The sequence below is a fragment of the Chiloscyllium plagiosum genome, unplaced genomic scaffold (assembly GCF_037043375.1).
Source record: "Chiloscyllium plagiosum isolate Xiang-an unplaced genomic scaffold, Cpla_swu_hap1 HiC_scaffold_18, whole genome shotgun sequence".
In the NCBI taxonomy this organism is placed as follows: domain Eukaryota; kingdom Metazoa; phylum Chordata; class Chondrichthyes; order Orectolobiformes; family Hemiscylliidae; genus Chiloscyllium; species Chiloscyllium plagiosum.
Window position 1 is genome coordinate 48,077,134 of NW_028270156.1, and position 22,082 is coordinate 48,099,215.

The following is a 22,082-nucleotide window of genomic DNA, read 5'->3' on the forward strand; positions in this document are numbered from 1 at the left end:
ACAGGCTGAACACTCCTTTGCAGCTATCAAGATGTAACATGGGACTTGAACTCAAAGGTAGAGTCAGTATCACTGTGCCAATTGGCTTCATATGATTTATGTTTGGGAGTCAGCTTGATGTTTGCTGACTCCCAAAACAATTCTGTGAAATGCACAAAGTGGATTCAGGTCAATCAGTGACTTTGACCACTTTTGAAAAGCTTGCAAATTGCTATCAAAGAAATTATCCCAACTTGGGGCCTTGTCATTTGATCATATCCAGGTAGATAATAGACATCGCAACCAAAGAAACAAACAATATACCTTTAATAATTTTATTAGAACATATAATATTTATTCAAATTAAATGACATCAATTTCTGATAATATGAAAGCTCCATCCAATTGACATTTGAATATATAATTGCCCTGAGTAGACCTCTACAGTCAGCTCACTTGGAAATTCAACAGTAATATTCTTTACAAGAAAACATTTATGTAATCTTAGGGGTTAACTTCTTACATTTTTTGAGCATTACAAAATATTAAGCTTTAAAAATTAACAAAGTCGGTAATTTATTTTTCCACACAGAACTAGTGCTGAGATATTATGATATGTATAGTTAGGTGATATGATCTCTTTATAATAATCTATAAATTGTCTTTAATCACTTTACTCTTGGCAAATAGTCCTGATTCAAAACTTACAAATAAATAAATCATTGAAAAAATGCATCTTTGTGTATGAGTTAGGTTTGAGGCCTCTGCAAAAGAAAAAAATTGCATTTATTTAGCTCCTTTTATAATCTCAAAGCAATTTACAGCCAATAAAGTGTAATCATTGGTCTAATTTAGGCAACACAGCAGTTTTTTTTGTACACAGCAGGATCACAAAAAAGGACGGTGATGACGACCTCATCATCTATTCTTTACTTATATTGATTCAGGGATAAATATTAGCTAGGATCTCAAAGATCACCCTCATACTTTTTGAAAGAATAATCAGATTTTACATCCATCTTGGAGGGAAGTCAGCACTGCACTTTATCATGTCTTCTGAACAATAACATCTCTGACATTGCAGCAGCGTGTCAATACTGCATTGGAATGCCAGCCTAGATTATTGTTGAGTTTCTGAAGTGGGATTTGAACCTACAAGCTTCTGACTCTGGCAAGAGTCTTAACAACTTAATCACTGCAGACACTAAGTAAGAATTCTATGTTGTGCATTCTTGATTCGGTTAACAACTTGTCCATTTCAGTGGTCAACATTCTTTAGTCTCATATAATGAAAGTTGCTTTGTATCTATGACCATAATAAACTAACCTTCTTTATTTATTTGCAACCCATCTTCAGCCTTTAACAGTTGACCACAAAACCATTCTCTGTCCTCTTGTCATCCAGCCAGGTGATCTCTCGCCATTGACAGCCAGAAAATCATCTTCCTCTGCTGCACCATTGTTCCTTTAAGTCTATTTCTCATTTACAAACTGTCCTTTTGCAACACCACCTGAAAATGCTGGATCAATTTCCACATGTATGCTGATAACACACAACTCTACCATGCCACCATGTTGCAACATCTCCGCACTAACTTTAAATGGTCATCCTGACAATTCTACATTCCATAATGGATGAACAGAAATTTTAATCCATTAACTATAAAAGAGGTGCCAAAGCCATTTTTTATTGGTTTCTGCCTTATACTCAATAGTCTAGCCATCAACCTTTATCCTTCTCCTTGACAATTGTTTGATGCTGAACCAGACAGTTCATAACTTTAAGTCATACTTGATACTAAAATCAGCTTCTGAAAACGTAACTGAACAATTACAAAGACATCTCATTTCTATCTCTGTAACCTTACTTGACTCTGCCCCTATCTTAACTTATTTTCTGCTGAAACTCTTGTTAATTCACTTCTAACACCTGGTAGTGACCAAATTATTGCAATGTGTAATAAACTTGGATTTCTTTCTGACCTTCTTAGATCAGAAAAAATGCTGAGCATTACAACATTCTAATGAAACACATATATAGTTTGCTTCATTAATTGCCATGATGGGATTTTTAGAGTGTACACAATGTGAATAAAGCAAGTGAGGGCCCCTTTCAACAGATGGATAGCTGTGAGTAGCTCCATGGTGAGACTATTTTAAGCCTGCATTTCTTTTGGGATACGAATAGACCTGGGGTGTTCCTTTTTGTAATCCAAAGATGTGCAGGTTAGGAGGATTGGCTGCACTAAATTGTTCAGGGATGTGTAGGTTAGGTGCATTAGTCAGGGGTAAATATAGGATAATAAGGGAGGAGAATGGGGGGGTCTGGGTAGTTATGCTTCAGAGGTTCCGCATGGACTTGTTGGGCCGAAGGACCTGTTTCCACACTTTAGGGATTCTGTGGTCTTAACTGTAACTGATTTGTTTGCCATTCCCCCACAGACAAGGAATCTGCAATCTCTGCTTGAGAGTGGAGGATTATTGGGGAGATTTTACACTACTTGTATACACATGTTCATTTAAAAAACTAAGGTGCTTTTACACATTACTAAACAGTGGAATTTACCCTTGAATTACACATTGCAAATTGAATTTTTTTAAACGTATGCATTCAGCTCGCAAAGCAATAGAGGGCGCCATGCACTTCAAACGAGAGCAACTACAAAGACTCCAACACAGATTGGCGATTTCGGACGTCATGTCCTCCCGCTTGCACTTTTGAATCCGTTTGTTTTAATATAATGTGAGTGAGGAAAGAGATTTAAATTGCAAGCAACAAAATCAAAGGTTGTGAAAACATCTTATTTCTGAGGATTACGGTAATTCTGAGGGGCAATAACAAAAATCGCGAATTATTTGGGATACTTTGGCCATTTTATTGGTAAACATAAATAATAAATGTTTTTTTCCACAGGTAGAAAATTTACTTTTGTTTCCTTCCTATAGACTGGCTGTCAGATCGGCAAATTTGCAATGTGTACATTCAAAGATTTGCCTCGAGATAGCAGATGTTTTGAGTCCAGTCACAACGAACACTTGGACTGTTTAATGTTTAGTTTTTTTGTTCAAGCACACTGATACTAGCTCAGATGTAGTGGTACCGGAGTGAAACGTATTATAGATCAAATGCATGCGATAAGATTAGGGTTACAAAATCGATCGAAGTTTTAACGCAACTACTGGAAAGAAAACAAAATGGATATTAGGCAAAATATTGTAGCTAACATGAAATGACTGGAGTCTTAAAGATTTAACGAAAATTAACCCTAGATGTGTTCTGTTGAGTAATAAACCATTGACTACAATGCACCAATGCACCCAAGTGAAAAACGCAGTACTGTGGATTGCTAATGATGTACTGTAAATAATAAAATGACTTCGGATATCTTAATTTTTTAAAGGTAGCACAAAAGCTTTTCTTTCAAAAAGAAGGCTGTTCTGATTTCAATATGGGCGGCGATTTTTTTTCTCTCTGGAGCGCCCGTGCCCAACTGGCTTGGCACAAAGTCTGCTCAGATTTTCAGAATGTGTTTCTTAATTTAGGATTCTTAAATGCCATGTTGTCAAATGTTTATACATGATATGAAATTACGATTTTCTGGATGGTTTCTTAATCTTCCATTGGTTTTAATTCCGACCAAGTTATATATAATGCCCTTACAATCAACACTTTTTTTAAAAAAACATACTTTTAAATTACAACTCGATACTTGTAGTTAATGCTAACTGGTCAAATGTAATTAAATTCCAGTTTCATTTGCAGAACTTGAGCAATTAAATTCCACAATTTTGTCCATTTTCTCATTTAAAAACATAAATGCTGTGGCGCATTTACTCCCAAGTTTTTCCTAAAAGTGCTGAAATGATCAGAGACATATACATTTTTACTCCAGATTTGAGAAAACACTGGTATTAAGTTCAATGCAATGTCAAATACAGAAATTAAATTATCTCTTTTAGGAGCTTCATAATTGGGCTTTGAAGTTGAGCTATCATTTTTATACTGCTCCAAAACAAAAATTGCCAGTAATACTGCGTCATAATGGTACCCTTCGTTCCATCTGTAGTTTGGTTTCTGCTGGAAAGTCGTCCTTGTATGAATGATTTTAGTTGCAAATCTTCTGATTGTGTCTGCACTTGGGGGACTGCACTTGGCTTAGCTTGCTTTGTTTTATGATACGCTTCTCCTCCCACATGGTCGCAGTTTAGATAATTTGGCTCCAGAGCTAAATTCCCAAGGCTTACTTACAATATTTGAGAGTGTCGATGGGACTAGGAAGCATCGCCGTCATTCTGATCTCCGAAAACATACATCAAGTTTAATCGCTGTTGTGTACGCCCTGACTTGCACTCAATTCTTCGCTCCTGTACCCGTTTCAAGAATCAGGGAAATGGCTCCCAAAGTATGTGGGCTCAGTGACTTGGTCAACTTGAGCCCTGAAACTTACGGCCAATTATAAAACAAAACTAACAAATATAGTAATCATGTAATGGGACCCGCAGCGTATTGGTAGTGTCCCTTTAGGCACGTGGACCGGAAGATATCTTCTCAAAACTCGCTAACATATCATATATCCCCGAAGAGGCAGTATCATCAAAAACGATATGAAGGTCGATGAGTTTCTTCTAATTATCTTATTACATTGAAAGAATTGAAGGAATGACCCCGTAACATTCAATTCTCTGAGGCTCGGGAACCACTTTCTACCTAACACCCTCCCCACCACCCCAAGCCCTCCATCCCATAACGCTGAAAGGTTTTCTTTAGATTTTTTTAAAACCAACTCTCTCTAATCAACTGAAAAAAGGTAGATTTTACAAATCTCCAATGTTGTTTCCAATAATCAGATTGTTTCGGCTTTCTCTATTGTTTGAAGTGAGGAAAAGGACTAATGGAAAACGTATTCCACTGACTAATATTTAAGAGTTGTCTTTTTTTCTTTCGTCCATTTTACCTTTCTTTTCCCTAAATTAATGTGTTTATCAGGTCTTCATAACTGCTAGCGTTACATCAATGTCATTCAATTTAACGATATAACTAGAAGTTACCAGTGGCGTTTTATCAACACGGTATCGAATTCACCCTCATCCAGTTTTGCATTTATTTTGCATTCTAATCGAGTAGGTGCAGAGGTTCAAATGAAAATGGTCGGGAGGGTGCTATACATGCAACGTGCCTATCCCCATCGCAACGGGTTGGCAAAATCAAAAGGTCTGAGGAAAACTGCTACTCAGAGAACCTTACCACTGTTCTTTAACTCCGCTGTCAAAACAGAAATACAAGGAAAGATGTCCCTTCCGCTTGCATCGAACTCGGCCGTCTATTAGTTGGAGACACACGTGAAAAATGTAATGCTTCAGTGCCTTAGGGTGGGGATGATTAGACCCTATAATTGCTCTATTCCTGATGAAGGGCTTTTTCCCGAAACGTCGATTTTCCTGCTCCTCGGATGCTGCCTGACCTGCTGTGCTTTTCCAGCACCACTCTAATCTCAACTCTGGTTTCCTGCATCTGCAGTCCTCACTTTTGCCTATAATTGTCGGGCTGGGTTGGGTTTCCATCGGGAAAGGGAGTGGGGGGGGGGGGGGGGGTCACACAGGCTGACTCATTTACTCTTCGATTCGACAACCTGCATGATTATACAGCGATGACATTATTGCAGCGAAAGCTGACTTAGTTTATCGGGGGCTCTGCGTCCTCCTGAAGTTGAGGCGCGCTGTTGCTGTCTGGTGCAAAAACCCATCCAGTCGCTCCTTCCAAACTCCGAGGAACTGTTGACTTCAGCACCAGGGGGGAACCTGCCCGAGACTCTGATACAAAGTGCCTTATTGCTGTAGAGAATTACTTTTAAAAACGAACAATCGGCCGCACCACAAAAGATTATATTATATTTATATATATGCAAATAAATATGTAATATATAAATATTACGGTGTCAGGTTCCCTTGGGGTTGGGGAGCTGTCTCTGCCTGCCTGTGTGCTTCATGGCCTGTCGCTGCTTCCCTGCTCCTCCTCATCCCCGGTGTCGGAGTGGTGGCGGTGCGGCCCCGTGAGCTTCCTCCTGCGGGCCGGCGGGAAGATGTCGAAGGTGGCGGCGTGCGGCGCGGCCTGGGCGTCGTCTTCGGGCATGGGCACCGGCACGGTGTTGCCGAACTTGGAGTAGTCGACCGAGTAGCGGCCGTCCTCGTGGCCGACGACGGCGACGAAGCGGCGGCCCCACAGGATCTCGTCGGAGAGGTAGGAGGTCCGCGCCTGCGTGGTGATGCCGGTGGTCTCCACCACCCCCTCGAGGATGACGACGACCTCGAAATGGCGGCGCTGCAGGTCGGCGGCGCGCAGCGGGTACAGCGGGCTGCCGGGCGCGATCACGTGCGCGATGATGAGCGGCGCCACCAGGAAGATGCCGCCGCCGCCCACCGGGTTGTCCACCGCGACGTCGACCTGGTCGAGCGGCAGCACCTCGCCCTCGGCGGTGGCGGTCTGGCGGACCAGCTGCAGGCGCACCGTCGCGCCGATGATCATGCTCTTGCGGAGGTCGCCCACGCGGCACATGAAGCACAGGCGGCCGTTGCGCGGCGACACGACCGCGTGGCGGCTGAAGATGAGCGTCTCGGCGCGGCGGTGCGCCTGCGAGGTCTTCATGAAGATGCAGCCCAGCATGATGGCGTTGATGACCAGGCCGACGATGTTCTGCGCCAGCAGCACGGTGATGGCGGCCGGGCACTCCTCGGTGATCATGCGGCCCCCGAAGCCGATGGTGACCTGCACCTCGATGGAGAACAGGAACGCCGAGGTGAACGAGTGCAGGCTGGTCACGCACGGCACCGGGCCGCCGTCCCGGGGCCGGTGCAGGTCACCGTGCGCGAAGGCGATCAGCCACCAGATCATGGCGAAGAGCAGCCAGCTGCACAGGAACGACATGGTGAAGATGAGCAGCGTGTGCCTCCACTTGAGGTCCACCAGGGTGGTGAAGACGTCCTGCAGGAAGCGGCCCTGCTCTCGGATGTTGGTGTGCGCCACATTGCACGCGCCGTTCTTGGCCACGAAGCGCACCTTGCGCTCCCGGGCCCGGTACCGGGGCCTCGACACGTCCTCCACCAGCCGCAGCACATACTCCTCGGGCACCAGGCCTTTCCTGGCCAACATCTCCGGCCCATCAGACACACCGCCCCGGCCCTCTCTCTCTCTCACACACACACACACACTCAGAGCTGCTGCCTCCTTCCTCCCGGCTCTCACACACTCGCTCCGCCCGGCTACCGCTCACTGATTCTCCCTCCACCCCAGGGAAGGGACATCCTTCCAGCAGCCCGCCTGGCGCCGCCAATCACTCCGGTAACTCGATATAAAGGGCAGGCTGAGGGCAATGAATCAGCCCAGAGCCCAGCTCTCTGCTCAGCACCAGCTCCCGGCCCCTCCCAACCACTCCGCGCCGCCAGAGGGAGGGGAGCCGCAGCGCCTTCCTGTCTCTCACTTTCTTCATTATCCTCTCATCCCCAGCCTCCCCCCTCTTCACTGTCATCGCCAGCCTCTTCACTCTGCTCCCCAGCTTCTCCCCTCTTCAGTCTCCTCCTCCAGTCCCTTACCCATTCGTCAGCCTCTCCCCTCTGCTCCCCAGCTTCTCCCCTCTTCAGTCTCCTCCTCCAGTCTCTTACCCCTTCACTGTCTTATTCAGCCTCTCCCCGCTTCACTATCCTGCCCGCCCCCAGCCTCTCCCCTCTTCACTCTCCTCTCCAGCCTCTCCCTCTTCACTATTCTGTGCTCTCCAGCCTCTCCCCTCTCACTGTTTCCCCCGATTCAGGATTTGCTGCAGTTCCACCCTGGGCTTGAACAGAGAACCCGGCTTTTGCAGGGAATTCAATTTGTGTTGTGTAAACAGGGGGCTCCTCTCTCCTCTACCCGCCTTGAATGCCATTAACCTAGCAGTTCAGGACGCTTTTGCTACATTTGCCTTTTCAAAAGACCGTCGAGATGCCGCATACTCAAATTATAACACACACACACAAACTGAAATTAGACAAATGTGGAAAAATCTTGGACCTGAAACTATTAACCCTTGTTGCTCTCTCCAAAGACGCTGCCAGACTATTTGATTCGGTGTAGCTAAGGTAACCAGGCCATCTCCTGCTTCGTAAAATCCGAAAGAATTGCGGATGCTGTAAATCAGAGGGATCCTAATTCTAAAAAAAAACCCAGAAGTTGCTGGAAACCGCTCAGCAGGTTTGGCAGCATCAGTGAAGAGAAATCGAGTGACCATTTTTCAGATCTTGCCTCGCGTAGTTTTCTGGGATTGAATGACGGGGCAAACTGTTTAGGTTTGGTAGTATATTCCCGCTGCCTTTTGCTGTTTTGAACCTGTTTGTCAGCAGTGAGTTCCAACACTGACTCCATAGCGGAGTGATTATGCATACCACAGTGCATTCATTTACTGCGCCGGGTTGTGTTGATCAGGGGGGAAACAATAGCGCTGGCCGTTCGGTGTGCTTACCCGCAGACTTTTGCACTGTAGTTTGCAATGACCAGCGAGCCATTTCAGCGCAACACCGTTTCCTGGAGTACTGAATCCCATATGCAGAATTGTATCTCGTTGGCTAAAGACCGAACCTGGGAATGTAAGTTGGACTAGTGCATTCAGTGACAAATTGAGTGCAGCAAACAAAAAGAAATATTGGACTTGGGAGAGGAAGGACATAGAAACAAAAGACTGAAAACAATTGCATTTTTGATCTCCACCAATGACCAAAATATGAGTCTCCTGGTTAATGTTTAGTCCTAGAGGAGTGGTCTGGAAGTAATTAAAATAGATCAAACATTTAAAAAATACTGGAATGGACACGCCTGAAATTTCTGGCGAGTTTAGGAAGTACCTATTACGTACGTACAACAACTCCTTGTATTACATTCCTGGGTGTCTCAACATGATTCAAAGACTGTAGTTTCTAGCGGAGTGGGACAGTACAAACACTCCATGATTTCCGTATTTAACTGCACATGCGCAGCTGTAGGAAATTGCTATTCCATTGACACTTGAATGACAATGAATGTTGCTAGCTTTGTTATTTTTACTATTTCGTTCAAGCCAGTAGCATTCATATGAATAGACCCTAGGTGGTCTTGCCTCTGCCAACCGTGTATCTATTGAGGGTTTCAAATTCAATTTTCTTGTCTAGGAAAGGGTTTTGTGCAAGTTTGTTTACAAACACACGCCATATTTACTATCAGGCAAACGTGGGTATTTTAAATATTGAAAGGAAATTTAAGTGAAATCCAGGATGTTTTGCAAAACATGCCCTTGCTAATTTAAACCCACCTTTGATATAGAACCGGAATAACAGTCCGTACACAGCCCTGCCTGTGATCTGAGGTCGGGTAGATTCACCAATTCTCCATTTGTATCCGGAGCCTTTTGTTCCTTGCAGTAATTACTCAGCAGTGAGACTAGACTTGCAATTTCACTGTGAGGTATGAGCAGCAGAATTTTAATTTAAGGATGCCGCAAGCTTTAAGAATGACTGGATTTCGTCCTGAAATTATTTAGCACAGCAGAAAACACACTTGGAACGGGTGGCAAATGGAGGCTGCTTTGTGATCGTCTGTGCTTGCGAACTCAGACTAGTTTCCGTTTCAGCCAGACAATAGCCTGACGACTGTCTTCTCGCTTCGAACGTAACAGGAGAGAGCAGCCTATGTCTGGTTACAGTATAGAAAGTAAATATTTAGGAAGTAGGAAAGAGCAAACCATGTTCTATATATAGAATCAGCTTCAGTTGTAGTTTAAATTACAACAATAGGTAATATTCTGGATTTATCTTTTTTTAATTCAACATCCTCTGGATCCTTCCCTGGTCAACTATTCAGGGGAAATAAGCCATTGTTTCCTGGAGTCTTTCTTCCTCATTCAGTCTCCTCTGGCATGGGATAATCATTCTCATCACTTCCAATAGCATCCCAGTACTTTGATATGCTATTGTGATTGGCTGATATTCTGAATGCAGCAATAAGTGAAAATATAGCAACAGCAATAGAGTTCAGCCAGTTGCACCATTAGATGCTAGTTCATTTTCTAATTCTAGATCTATACCCATCATATAAGATTTTCCTAACTAAGAGATACCGATCTCAGTTTTGAAGTTTTCAATTGACCCCTCACCTCGCCGTTGAGAGAGAGTTGGAGATTTTCTTTACGTCGTGTATGAAGAAATCGCCCCTGGACAACCTCACTCATTTTTCATGTCCCCCACTTGGTTCTGGAAAAAAAAAACACGGTAGAAGTTTCTACCTCGTTCAGATCCTGTAGTCAACTCAATTGAACATTGGAGGCGGGAATTTGCGGATAGTTGGTAAACTGGACTCTTGCTTCTCTGTTTCTCGGCTCCAGTCCTGGCGGGTTGTTGTCGTCTCTGGCTGGAGTGGGGAACAGGTCAAATGGCATGAGTATGTCTGACTGTTACAACTTTCGAAGAAACCGATTAAATCTAACTTCTGGGTGTACCTTGTGTAGGTTTCTGCAGGTTTGTGAAGTGTTATTCTGAAGGAATGATCGGAGTGCATCTACCAACAGATGGTCCACCCAGTGATGTTACTTGCTGAATATGAGGAATGACAACTGGGTGTGAAAGGACAAATATATCAGTTCACAACTGTTGACCTGAGTAACCAAATCACTGAAAGATGAAGGGCACAGTAACAATAGAATCTAATGGCGCGCTGCCAAGCGCTATCAAAATGCTAGAGTAGCTCAAAGCATCAGCATAGAACCTTCAGGGAGTAAAGTGTGGACTTTGCAGCAGCTAACGTGTAAACATTTATGTTTCTTGGCATTTATTACTATTGTAAAGGACATGATAAACCTTCAGCCAATCTCTCCCCGTTTGATTTGGTGGCATCTGATCAATGGTCTCTCTCTGAATTGTGTCCCGAGGGACTTACCTGCTATTGCTTTGCAAAGATGAATTACCGACAACTGTCCCAGATCAGGTCGAGGGCGGTTGGTCTTCAACTCTGTCTCCCGGAAATTCAGACTGCGCAGGCAACGTTATCTGTTCCTGTCAGTTTATAACTTCAAAATGTTGCTAAAATGGACCCTTGGGCTCCTCAAACATTTGATTACTAAAAATACCGCTCAGATAACGACCCGGAAAATATGCTCAGTTATTTGCGCGACTAAGGCCATTGCCCCGACGTTCTGATATTAAATTTACCATTTCACCAATATTTACAATGACATTTATTTGTATATTTGTTCCTGTAGTGTATTTGCACGGTTCTGCATTATGCTACACTGTATTTTGAATCGAGAGGATGGGGTGGGGCCACTCAATCCAAATCAACTCGACTCAAATTTAGTGTGAATTCTAAATTCAACCGTACTGAGTACTGTTTAGCCAATGTTGAGTACGTAGCTTTTGTAGGTAGTGCCTCATGTACAGTATTGCGATGTTGTATTAACTGGTGTAGGGGTATTTCGGTTGGAGTAATTTTACCTTTTTTTGCCAATTTGGCGCAGTAATACAGTATGTAATATTTGTAATAGATATTTAACTCTTATGTATTGAGAAAAATATTCAACTGTCGTTTATTTCTGGGAGCAATGACAGACGTTTTGATGTCTGTGTATCCTACCTGAATAACAACCAAAAACAGTGCAGCCAGTCAAGATGATTTCAGCATTCAAGACCATGTGGAGCAACAGGATTTCCTAAGGATATAAATTAGTTCTTTATTGCCGTTTGAAGATGATTTGCTCCGGAGACATTGTGCGATATAAGTTCGAACAGAAAAATGATTGTGTAGACATGATTGAGAGTTTTGTATTGAGATTTTTTAGCATCAGGGTGGAGTGAATAATACGGGATGTGTTTCTGATGTATTAAAATATAGAACCTCGGTAGATATTTTAGAATTAAAAAAATAATTTTGCTGATTTCGATTGAAAATTACGCTTGTGTAGAATTATATGGCGTTAGATGCTAGTTTATTGCATTAGGTGTATCATAACAACATGGATTTGGAGATTTATTGAAGTTTTTTTAAGTAATGGTAATATTAGATGTTATTTTGGTTTGATGTTTGAAAGAATTTTGTGTCAATGAGAGATTAGGTTCGATTTTTCTAGTAATTTAGTTGTGCAAGCAATGGTGTTATTTTACATTGTGTTGTGATGGGGGTAAACAACTTATTCAATACGACAGAATCATAAGAAATGTGCCAATTTTATTTACAGATCAAATGAAATTACAAAAGCAACTCTAGAATGCAATTATTGCTATGTATCATTTATCTGCCTGCACAAAAGAGGCAAAGATTCCGTCCCTCTGTTCCAAGAGTATACTGGGAGTGTCATATTCTAGGATAATTCCTCTTTTCATCACAATCACCAAGTCTGCATTCAGAATGGTATGCACTCGATGCTGAAAAACAGAAGCACCCGTTAGCGTGATTCACTGCAAATCGATGTACCTTTTGAAAGTGTGAACTTGGTTAGGCACTCAATGCTGAAATGTAAAATAAAAACACAGCCTTTGTTAGTGTGAAAGCAGAATGCAGCTCGATTTCTGTGAAGGGTAACAAACCATTCCCATACAAACCCGGCAGGCCAGTTTGTGACCAGTCTCTACTTATTGGACTTCACTAAAAAGGCAAATGTGCTGTTCCTGCTCAGTAAATTGGATACAGTATCATTTTCTGCTACTGTGCCATCTGACAGGACTATAATCTGATCCGCGTCCAGAATTAGCGAAATCCGGTGCTACAAAAGAAAAAGTAAAGAAATCTTTCACATGAGCCTGACATAAGCCAGGGAATAACTACACTTCCATAGTATCTATTGCAATTAAGTGTACAATTCATGGTAATCCATACATGGAACTGAACTATCTCTCACTGTTACTTTGGAAAATACCGTCAGAATACTGTACCATTCAAATTTTAAACCTTTTGTTAATAGTCAATGTTTTCTTTCTCCAGTCGTCAAACTCATTTTTGCCCGAAACGTCGATTCTCCTGTTCCCTGGATGCTGCCTGACCTGCTGCGCTTTTCCAGCAACACATTTTCAGCTCATTTTTTCAAACAGCTACCTTTACAAACTGACAACAGTTAGTGACCAATTACTCAACCACTCCTGTCACACAGGCACAAAGATGGACAATATTAACCTCTCAGCACCCGTACCTCCTTAATTAGATGAAACAGCATTTTAAACCCTTTTAGTCATGCACTGTGCAGAATCTCTATGACAGACCTTCGGTATGTAATGCAACTTTTAATTTCTCTTTACAATATACTGAAAATCTGACTGTAGTATTTATTGGAGCATAAATTAATATTATGCCTGAATTAAATAATTCAGGTAGTTCAGCTGAGGAAGGGAAACAGGAGTTCTGTTGCATTTCCTAGATATTTTCAGCGCAGCAAATGATTCTTACTCTGATGTAGGAGAACAAGCTGGTTACTTGGACATTACCGATAAATAACTATCGTCTCTTCTATTTCTTAGGTTCAAAATAATATAGTAACTGGTGGCAAGGTTAATAAATGTGTAAAATAAGTAAATATAACGTTCATTATAAAAAATGTCATCCCTTAAACATCTTGAAATGGCAGGACAAATGATTGTCACAGTTGCAGCATGTAGGAAACCAGTCTATTTCAGAGCAATCACATTTACAGCAAATATTTGAAGTTCAAGCAGCCTTAGCACAGAGTTTACAAACTGAAGAATGACAATCTACAATTGGAAGGGATAAGTTATGGATTTTTTGTATCACCCCTTTCAGGATCGTTTCATTATTCTTCAGGGATAGGACTGTCTGACCATGAGTCAGTCAGAAGAGGATCGAGAGGGCAAGAGTCTCAGAAATTGTCTATAGATTTGAGGCTTTTTGGAGTTTGATAATGGGAATGAGGGTGAATGAATGAATGAATAAACTAACTGACCATGATATTAAAGCACAGAAAGCCATTCATGTACAGACATCCAGGGCAGTTAAAAAAAAACAGTAGTGGGTAGGGACAGTATGGTGAGGGGTATTGATGCTGTTCTCTGCAGGAAAGTGAGAGGCCAAACAGCTCTATTGTTAGCGTGTTGGGGCATCTGCTCAGGGTTGGAGAGGAACTTGGACTGGGGAGTGAAAATCCTAGCTGTCAATTTCCATGTAGAATCAGTGAATCCCTACAGTTTAGAAGCAGGCCATCAGGTCAATTGAGTCCACACCAAACCTGTGAAGAGCATTCCATCCAGATCCAGCCCCTATCCTGTCCCTGTAACACTGCATTTTCCACAAATGATCCACCTAGCCTGCACATCCCTAAACACTATGGACAATTTAGCATGGCAATCCATCTAACCTGCACATCTTTGGACTGTGGGAGGAAACCAGGCACCTGGAGGAAACACACACACAGACATGGGGAAAATGTGCAAATTCCACACAGTTGCCTAGCAGCGGAATCAAACTTGGTACTGTGAGGCAGCTATGTTAACCACTGGGCCACTGTGCCGCCCTTAAGTATAGGTACCAATGATATAGGACTAAGGAGGAGGTTCCGCAAAGTATGAGGAGCTTGGCACCAAATTAATCTTTGCACATGAGCCATGTGAAAACTGGTATAGGGCAAATCAGATCAGAGAGCTGCATGTGTGGCTTAAAGATGGATGTGGAAGAAATGCATTCTGGTCTGTATGGCACTTACACAGGTACTGAGGAAAGTTGAATTTATACTAATGGGACAAACTTCAGAATCATACTGGATTTGGTGTGCTTACTAATGGCATAACAAGAGATAGAGAGGATTAGCGGGGACAAGGGATCAATTTTGGGAAGATGAGGTAAATAAAAGTGAAAGGTGTTAATGAGAAATGGCAAATAGACGATGCCATGAAAGGATAGAAAGTACAAATCTAGCAGTTAAATAGAGTCATAGAGATGTACAGCACGGAAACAGATCCTTCGGTCCAACTCATCCATGCTGACCAGATATCCCAACCCAACCTAGCCCCACCTGCCAGCACCTTGCCCATATCCCTCCAAACTCTTCCTATTCATACACCCATCCAGATGTCTTTTAAATGTTGCAATTGTACTAGCCTCTGGCAGATCATTCCATATGCGTACCACCCTCTGTGTGAAAAAGATGTCCCTTACGTCTCTTTTATATCTTTCCCCTCTCACCCTAAACCTATGTCCTCTAATTCTGGACTCCCTGACCCCAGGGAAAAGACCTTGTATATTCATCCTATCCATGCCCCTCATGATTTCATAAAGATCTATAAGGTTACCCCTCAGCCGCTGACACTCCAGGGAAAACAGCCCTAGCATATTCAAGCTCTCATTATAGCTCAAATCCTCCAACGCTGGCAACATTCTTGTAAATCTTTTCTGATCCCTTTCAAATTTCACAATACTTTTCTTATAGGAAGGAGAATTGCATGCAATATTCCAAAAGTGGCCTAACCAATGTCCTGTACAGCCACAACATGACTCCCAACTCCTGTACTCAATACTCTGGCCAATAAAGGAAAGCATACCAAACACCTTCTTCACTATCCTATCTACCTATGACTCCACTTTCAAGGAGCTATGAACCTGCACTAAGGTGTCTTTGTTCAGCAACACTCGCTAGGACCTTACCATTAAGTGTATAAGTCCTGCTAAGATTTGCTTTCCCAAAATGCAGCACCTCATATTTATTTAAATTAAACTCTATCTGCCACTTCTCAGCACATTGGCCCATCTGGTCAAGATCCTATTGTAATCTGAGGTAACTTTCTTCACTGTCCACTACACCTCCAATTTTGGTGTCATCAGCAAACTTACTAACTATACCTCTTATGCTCGCATCCAAATGATTTATATAAATGATGAAAAGTAGTGGACCCAGCACCAATCCTTGTAGCACTCAACTGGTCACAGGCCTCCAGTCTGAAGAACAACCCTCCACCACCACCCTCTGTCTTCTACCTTTGAGCCAGTTCTGTATCCAAATGGCTAGTTCTCCTTGTATTCCATGAGATCGAACCTTGCTCACCAGTCTCCCATGGGGAACCTTGTCGAATACCTTACTGAAGTCCGTATAGATCATATCAACGCTCTGCGCTCATCAATCCTCTTTGTTACTTCTTCAAAAAACTCAAACAAGTTTGAGAGACATGACTTCCCATGCATAAAGCCATGTTGACTATCACTAATCAGTCTTTGCCTTTCCAAATACATGTACATCCTGTCTCTTAGGACTCCTTCCAACAACTTGCCCACTACTGACGTCAGGCTCACTGGTCTACGGTTCCCTGGCTTGTTCTTACCACCTTTCTCAAACAGTAGCACCACATTAGCCCATCTCCAGTCTTCCGGCACCTCACCTGTGAGTATCGATGATGCAAATATCTCAGTAAGAGGCCCAGCAATCACTTTCCTAGCTTTCCACAGAGTTATAGGGTACACCTGATCTGGTCCAGAGGATTTATCCACTTTTATGCATTTCAAGACATCCAGCACTTTCTCCTCTGTAATATGGACATTTTTCAAGATGACACCATCTATTTCCCTACATTCTATATCTTCCATGTCCTTTTCCACAGTAAATACTGATGCAAAATACACATTTAGTATCTGCCCCATCTCCTGCAGCTCCACACAAAGGCCGCTTTGCTGATTTTTAAGGGGTTCTGTTCTCTCCCTAGTTACCCTTTTGTCCTTAATGTATTTGTAAAAAAACATTTGAATTCTCCTTTGGATAATACGTAGAATTTAGAAAGAGACCAAAGGATAAAACTAAAGGCTTTGTACCTGAATGCATGTAGCATTTGAAACAAAACTGATGGATTGAGAGTGTAAATAGAAATATTAAGTATGATCTGGTAGCCATTACAGAGACATGGCTGCAGAGACAAGGCATAGCTCTGTTCGCTAATGATGTTTTTAATCCAATACAAAAGGGGTTCAAGTAACTAAGATATGAAAATAGTTTGGGTAGAAATGAGATGATAAAAACATGAAGTCACTAGCAGACATGATATACTGACTCTGCCTTAATAATCATGTGGTTAGGTGATGCATAAAGGAAGAAATAATGAAAGGTTGTCAGGAAGGCATAGTGATAATTATAGTGGATTTCATTCCACATAGACTGGAAAAGACAGATGAAAGAAAACTACAGTCAAGTTTTGTAGAATGCTTTCAGGATGGTTCATTGGAACAGCACATTCTGGAACTAACTAGAGAGCAGGCTACACCTGGTATTATGTAGTAAGATCGTCATTTCTCTTTATCCATGAGAGGTCTATTCCTGAGAACCCCTTTGAATGATGAAATTTGAGAGTGTAGAGCTCATTAAAAGTAGATTAAAATTGGGACAAAAATCACAGACATCGAATGTTGAATTTTGTTGTTACTTACTTCTTGGCGTGGAGAGATTCGTGATTTTGCGGGTACAGACGATTTGCTGTAAGCTTAATGATCTCAATGATGGTGCAATGACTATAATATGATTTAATCTTGCATTCAATCTGAGGCAGAGAGGAGTGGGTCTGAGCATATATCTAATCATTTACATAATGGCAATAGTGAGGGAGGGTGTGAAATCAGTGTTTGTCTTTTTGCATTGGAAAATCAGGTTAAAGGTTAGATCAATAGAAATGCAGTAGCAGATATTTAAGGGGATATTTCAGCATAGGTCCATTCCAATGATAAGAGATTACAAATGACAGACTCACCCTGGTTAACTTGAACTGTTCACAATAGTATCAAACTTGTACAAAAAGCAAAGACAGGTGGCAGATAAGAAGGTTGGATAAAATTTTAAAAAGGCAAAGACCAAAGACCAAAGAAAATGAAAGGTAGACAGAAAGCTGGTCAATTAACTTAACATCTTTCATACACCGTATGTAAGAAGCTCTTAAAGAAGTTTTAGGAGAGCATTTGGATAAATTCAAGGTAATCAGGAAAGTCAATATGGTTTTGTGACCAATCTAATGGAGTGTTTTAAAGAGGCAAAGGGAGCTAGTGATGCACTGTACTTCAATTTCTCAAGTCTTTTGATGTGATGTCATCTCAAATGTTATTAGATCATGTAAACACATAGTGTAGAGGATAATATATTGGCATGGATAGAAAATTTGGCTGACTAGCAGGAAGCAAAGAGTAGAAGTAAATGAGTACTGTTCAGATTGTCAACATACAAGTTATGTGCCATAATAATGTTGGGAACTCAACTGTTCATAATTTTTATATAAATGACTTAGATGAAGGGATAGAAGGTATGGTTACCAAAAAAAATCTGATGACACAAAGACAGTTAGGAAATTAAATGGTGAAAAAGAACATAAAGTTGGTTACACAGGATGTAGGGAAGTGAACCAAATGAGCAAAATTGTGGAAAAAATGGAGAATACTGCGCAGTTGTCTATTTAGGCCGGAAGAATAAAACGAATCATTATTTAATTGGTGAGAGATTGTAAAGTCCTGAAATGCAGCTGAATCAATGTGTCTTATTTCATGAAATTGCCAAAGGCTTGTATGCAGGTACAGCAAGTCACTGGGGGAGCTCATAGAATGTTACCATTTATCATGAGAGGAATCAAGTACAAAAATAGGGTGATTATGCTTCGATTATACAGGGCACAGATGAGACCACATCTAGTTTATTGTGCACAGTGTTTACCCAAGAAAGGATGTAAATATGTTGGAGGCAATTCAGAGAAAGTTCACTACACAAATTCCTTGAATGCATGGCTTGTCTTGTTAGGTAAGTGGGGCAGGCTCGACTTGTATCTGCATTAGATTAGAAAAGTAAGAGATGACTTTATTGAAATGTTTAGAATCCTGAGGGGTCTTGACTGGGTAGATGTGAAGAGAATGTTTCCTCTTACGGGAGAATCGAGAACTGGGGGTCACTGTTTAAAAATCAAGGGTCACCTATTTAAAAAAGATGAGGCCTTTTTTTTCCCCCACTGAGAGGACTTAATGTCTTTGGAACATATTTCCTGTAAAAGGGGTGGAAGCAGAGCTGTTGAATATTTTTATAGCAGAAATGGAACAATTTTTGTTGAGCAAGAGGCTACACAGTTATTGAGGGAGGAGAAATGCAGATTTGAGGCTACAGCCAAATCCTCCAGGTTCTCATTGAATGGTGGAACAAGTTGGAAGGGCTGGATGGCCTCCACCTGCACCTAATTTGAATGTTTGTATAAAAAAAAAATTAAATTTGCCTTACCATGTTTCTTCTGGCCATAGCAATTACCCTGTTTGTATTAAGTTTTAAAATAGCAGAACAGATCTCAGTAATGTAATTGGAACCTAATCTATATATTTAAGGATAACTACATCAGCTCAGCGTGAGCATTCTTGCTTCCTGTAATTTAAGATTGACTTTGGTCAGATTGGAATGGGACATTTTAACTGTCACTCCATGGAAAATTGGTGACAGCTCTCATTAAATAAAGCAAATCCAACACTTTTTTCAGTCCCATTATTCTACCTGATCACCTCAATGCAATTTATTTTAATAATCAGTGCATGTTAGTGTAGTGGGTCTGTTACCGGTTCTTGTAATTCAGAAGTCTGGTCAATAATGCAGAAGTTCTAAGCTCAAGTTCAGCTTACCCATTTAAAAAAGGAGTTCAGTTTAACAAACAAGCGATTAATAAATTAAGCTGTCAAGTTCACTGATGGCCCTTCTTAGTTTGGCCATAAAGACTCCAGCCTTACACCAATATTATTTATACTGAATTGCCTTATGAAGTGGCAGTTGTGTCAAATCACCTGGCCCACTGTATTTTCATGCTCAAAATATATTGTCCATTATCTTGATGCCACATTCCAAAAATGAACAAGGAAACATTCTTTAGTTAAATCAGTGTAGTGTGCAGCTCAATTTCCCTGAAAGAAAACTTTCTTCTTGTTGAAAATACAGTTCTTCAAACTCTAACTTCATTCACAATCAATTGAACTCAAGGTTATGGAAACGCTGTGATCTTGCCCAAAAACCAAGAAAGGAGCTGCTACTTACAGCGATGGTCACCACTGTCCGATCTGCAAAGGCCGTCATCACAACCTTCTGTAAAATATTTTCCTACAAAAGATAACAATGAATGAATTTATTTTCTAATATGTTCTACATACCAATAACTGCCATGCTCTCCTACCCCATATTACAGATTTTGTTATTGTACTTTGCCTAACTGGTAACTGCTATTTTAGCCCCTTCTTTCTGCAGTACCTTTATACTTAAACTAGTTCCCATCAATGCGAAGGACTTTCTTCAGAAAGGTGGCTCACCATGCTTCAGGACAGGATTTGAAACCCCAAAATTACACAACAAAATATTGGTGTATTGCAATGTGAAATCACTTTTCTTCAATATTACCTTTTCAGTAAAAGATACAACCCAAAGTTCAGCTTGATGCACAGGACACAAGAATGAACACAGTCCCAACAGATTCCCATCCTGAAGGATCCTGTCCAAAACGTCGAGTTTCCTGCTCCTCTGATGCTGCTTGTCCTGCTGTGTTTTTTCTAGCTCCACATTTTATTAACTCTAACTTTCCAGTATCTGCAGTTCTAACTGTCTCTACATTCCCAATAATGAATCACCAATTTTCTTCACAGAAAAGTTATATCAGATGTATCCACATATGATATTCCTAGACTAACCGAATACCATATAGCATTAAGTAGGTGTGTAGAAGCAAAATACTGCAGATATTGAAAATCTGAAACAAGCACTGAAATGTTAAAGTAACTCAGCAGGACTGGCAACAACTGTGGAGAGAGAAACAGAATTAAGGTTTCACGTCCTGTATGACTCTTCTTCAGAAGTATCAGTATAGGGTGTTTTTCTTACATGTACATTGTGAATATGCACAAATACTCTGCCCACCCAATGATGATGATGATGATGATGATGATGATATGAAAATATGATTGATTTCGGTCATTGGATTTCACTTAAATACAACAGGTGAATTGCTAGCATTAAATGGCTATTTATAGATCATTTGGGAGGATGTGGAATGCAATAGGTCTCCCACCACTTGAAAAGGAAAAACATTTTGCAAAAGCACTCATTGGAGAGTTCATTAGTGAAAACATGCAGCACGCTGTCATTTGTGGGCCTCTGATTTTCTGATACAGTTGTGGAGGTGGTATGGGGTAACTGGAAATGAGGGAAGTTCCCTTGTCAGGAATATCAGTCCCAGGTTCTGGTGTGGATTGTCAGTATTCTGTTTATATTGGCAACCTCTCCATTTACAGTTTGCTACATCTTTCCAAGCTGACTGACTGGCATTTAATTATATTCATTATTTGTATCTCAGTCTTGGTCACATTGCAGTAAAATCTGTATTCAAAAATTCTGGAGAAACGCAAGAGTAATATTTACATTCCTTGGTAATGCAGCAAAGTAGGCGTCATGGACTTAATCTTCTCATTGGGAATAGAATTCACCTGTATAAAACCAGGGCTACTGACCAGTAATGTATGACCTTTGATATTTGAATACTTAAAGCTTTTATTGGAAGTGATTATTAAAGGAGGGATGAAAAGCAGATTTATGTCTGAGGTGACTGTGATGCATTTCACTTTGCACATGGAATTTTACAAACTGACCTATGATCATCCAGCTGGAAATATCCGAGGGAACCTATCTTTGCAAGCTATGCTTCATTGTTGAGTTACTGGCATCTAACATCAGATACAACATTTCCCACATTCTAATGAATCTCCATGCTGCCCTTTCTAAAGCTTTATCACATTTTCTCTCATGGGGAGCCTAAATTGTAGGCAGCACTCTAAGATCTTATATTGGTTCTTTTGTATCTCTTAGCTTTTATAAATTCTATGAACTGGGATATAACCCAGGATTTTCTACAGCTTTATCAAGTTTATCTTCGGTCTACAATCTGGTGTTCATTCACACCACTGAACATACATTCATTAAGCCTCATTTCTTTTGCTATTGTGTGAAAATATTACCTCACTTACTCACATTGAAATCAGTCTGTTTATTTTCACTTCACTCTTCTCCCCCCACCCCCACCTTTAAACGTTAATACTTCAGATGGCTAAATAAGGTTAACTAACACTCCTATTTTATATCTTACTAATT

General features: G+C 41.2%; 2 protein-coding genes across 10 annotated transcripts in view; both read right to left on the minus strand.

Moving 5' to 3' along the window:
• Positions 1 to 300: 300 nt before the first annotated feature.
• LOC122557843 (ATP-sensitive inward rectifier potassium channel 11-like) lies at positions 301 to 7,239 on the minus strand. The gene is made up of 2 exons (XM_043705959.2): positions 5,912 to 7,239; positions 301 to 743 (listed from the first exon to the last, which is right to left on the minus strand). The coding sequence occupies exon 1, from the start codon at positions 7,124 to 7,126 to the stop codon at positions 5,963 to 5,965; it is 1,164 nt and encodes a 387-aa protein (XP_043561894.1). The 5' UTR covers positions 7,127 to 7,239; the 3' UTR covers positions 301 to 743; positions 5,912 to 5,962.
• Positions 7,240 to 12,173: 4,934 nt separating this feature from the next.
• abcc8 (ATP binding cassette subfamily C member 8) overlaps positions 12,174 to 22,082 on the minus strand; it is a 230,583-nt gene continuing 220,674 nt past the window's right edge. For 5 of the 9 annotated variants that reach the window (XM_043705956.2, XM_043705955.2, XM_043705950.2 and 2 more), the window contains 2 exons: positions 19,986 to 20,048; positions 12,174 to 12,390 (listed from right to left, as the gene is read on the minus strand). In XM_043705956.2, coding sequence (XP_043561891.2) covers positions 12,253 to 12,390; positions 19,986 to 20,048 — 201 coding nt within the window. In that variant the 3' untranslated portion in view covers positions 12,174 to 12,252. Of the gene's footprint in view, positions 12,391 to 12,552; positions 12,729 to 19,985; positions 20,049 to 22,082 lie in introns of all 9 variants that reach the window. The other 4 variants (XM_043705952.2, XM_043705958.2, XM_043705953.2 and 1 more) reach the window with 3 other exon arrangements.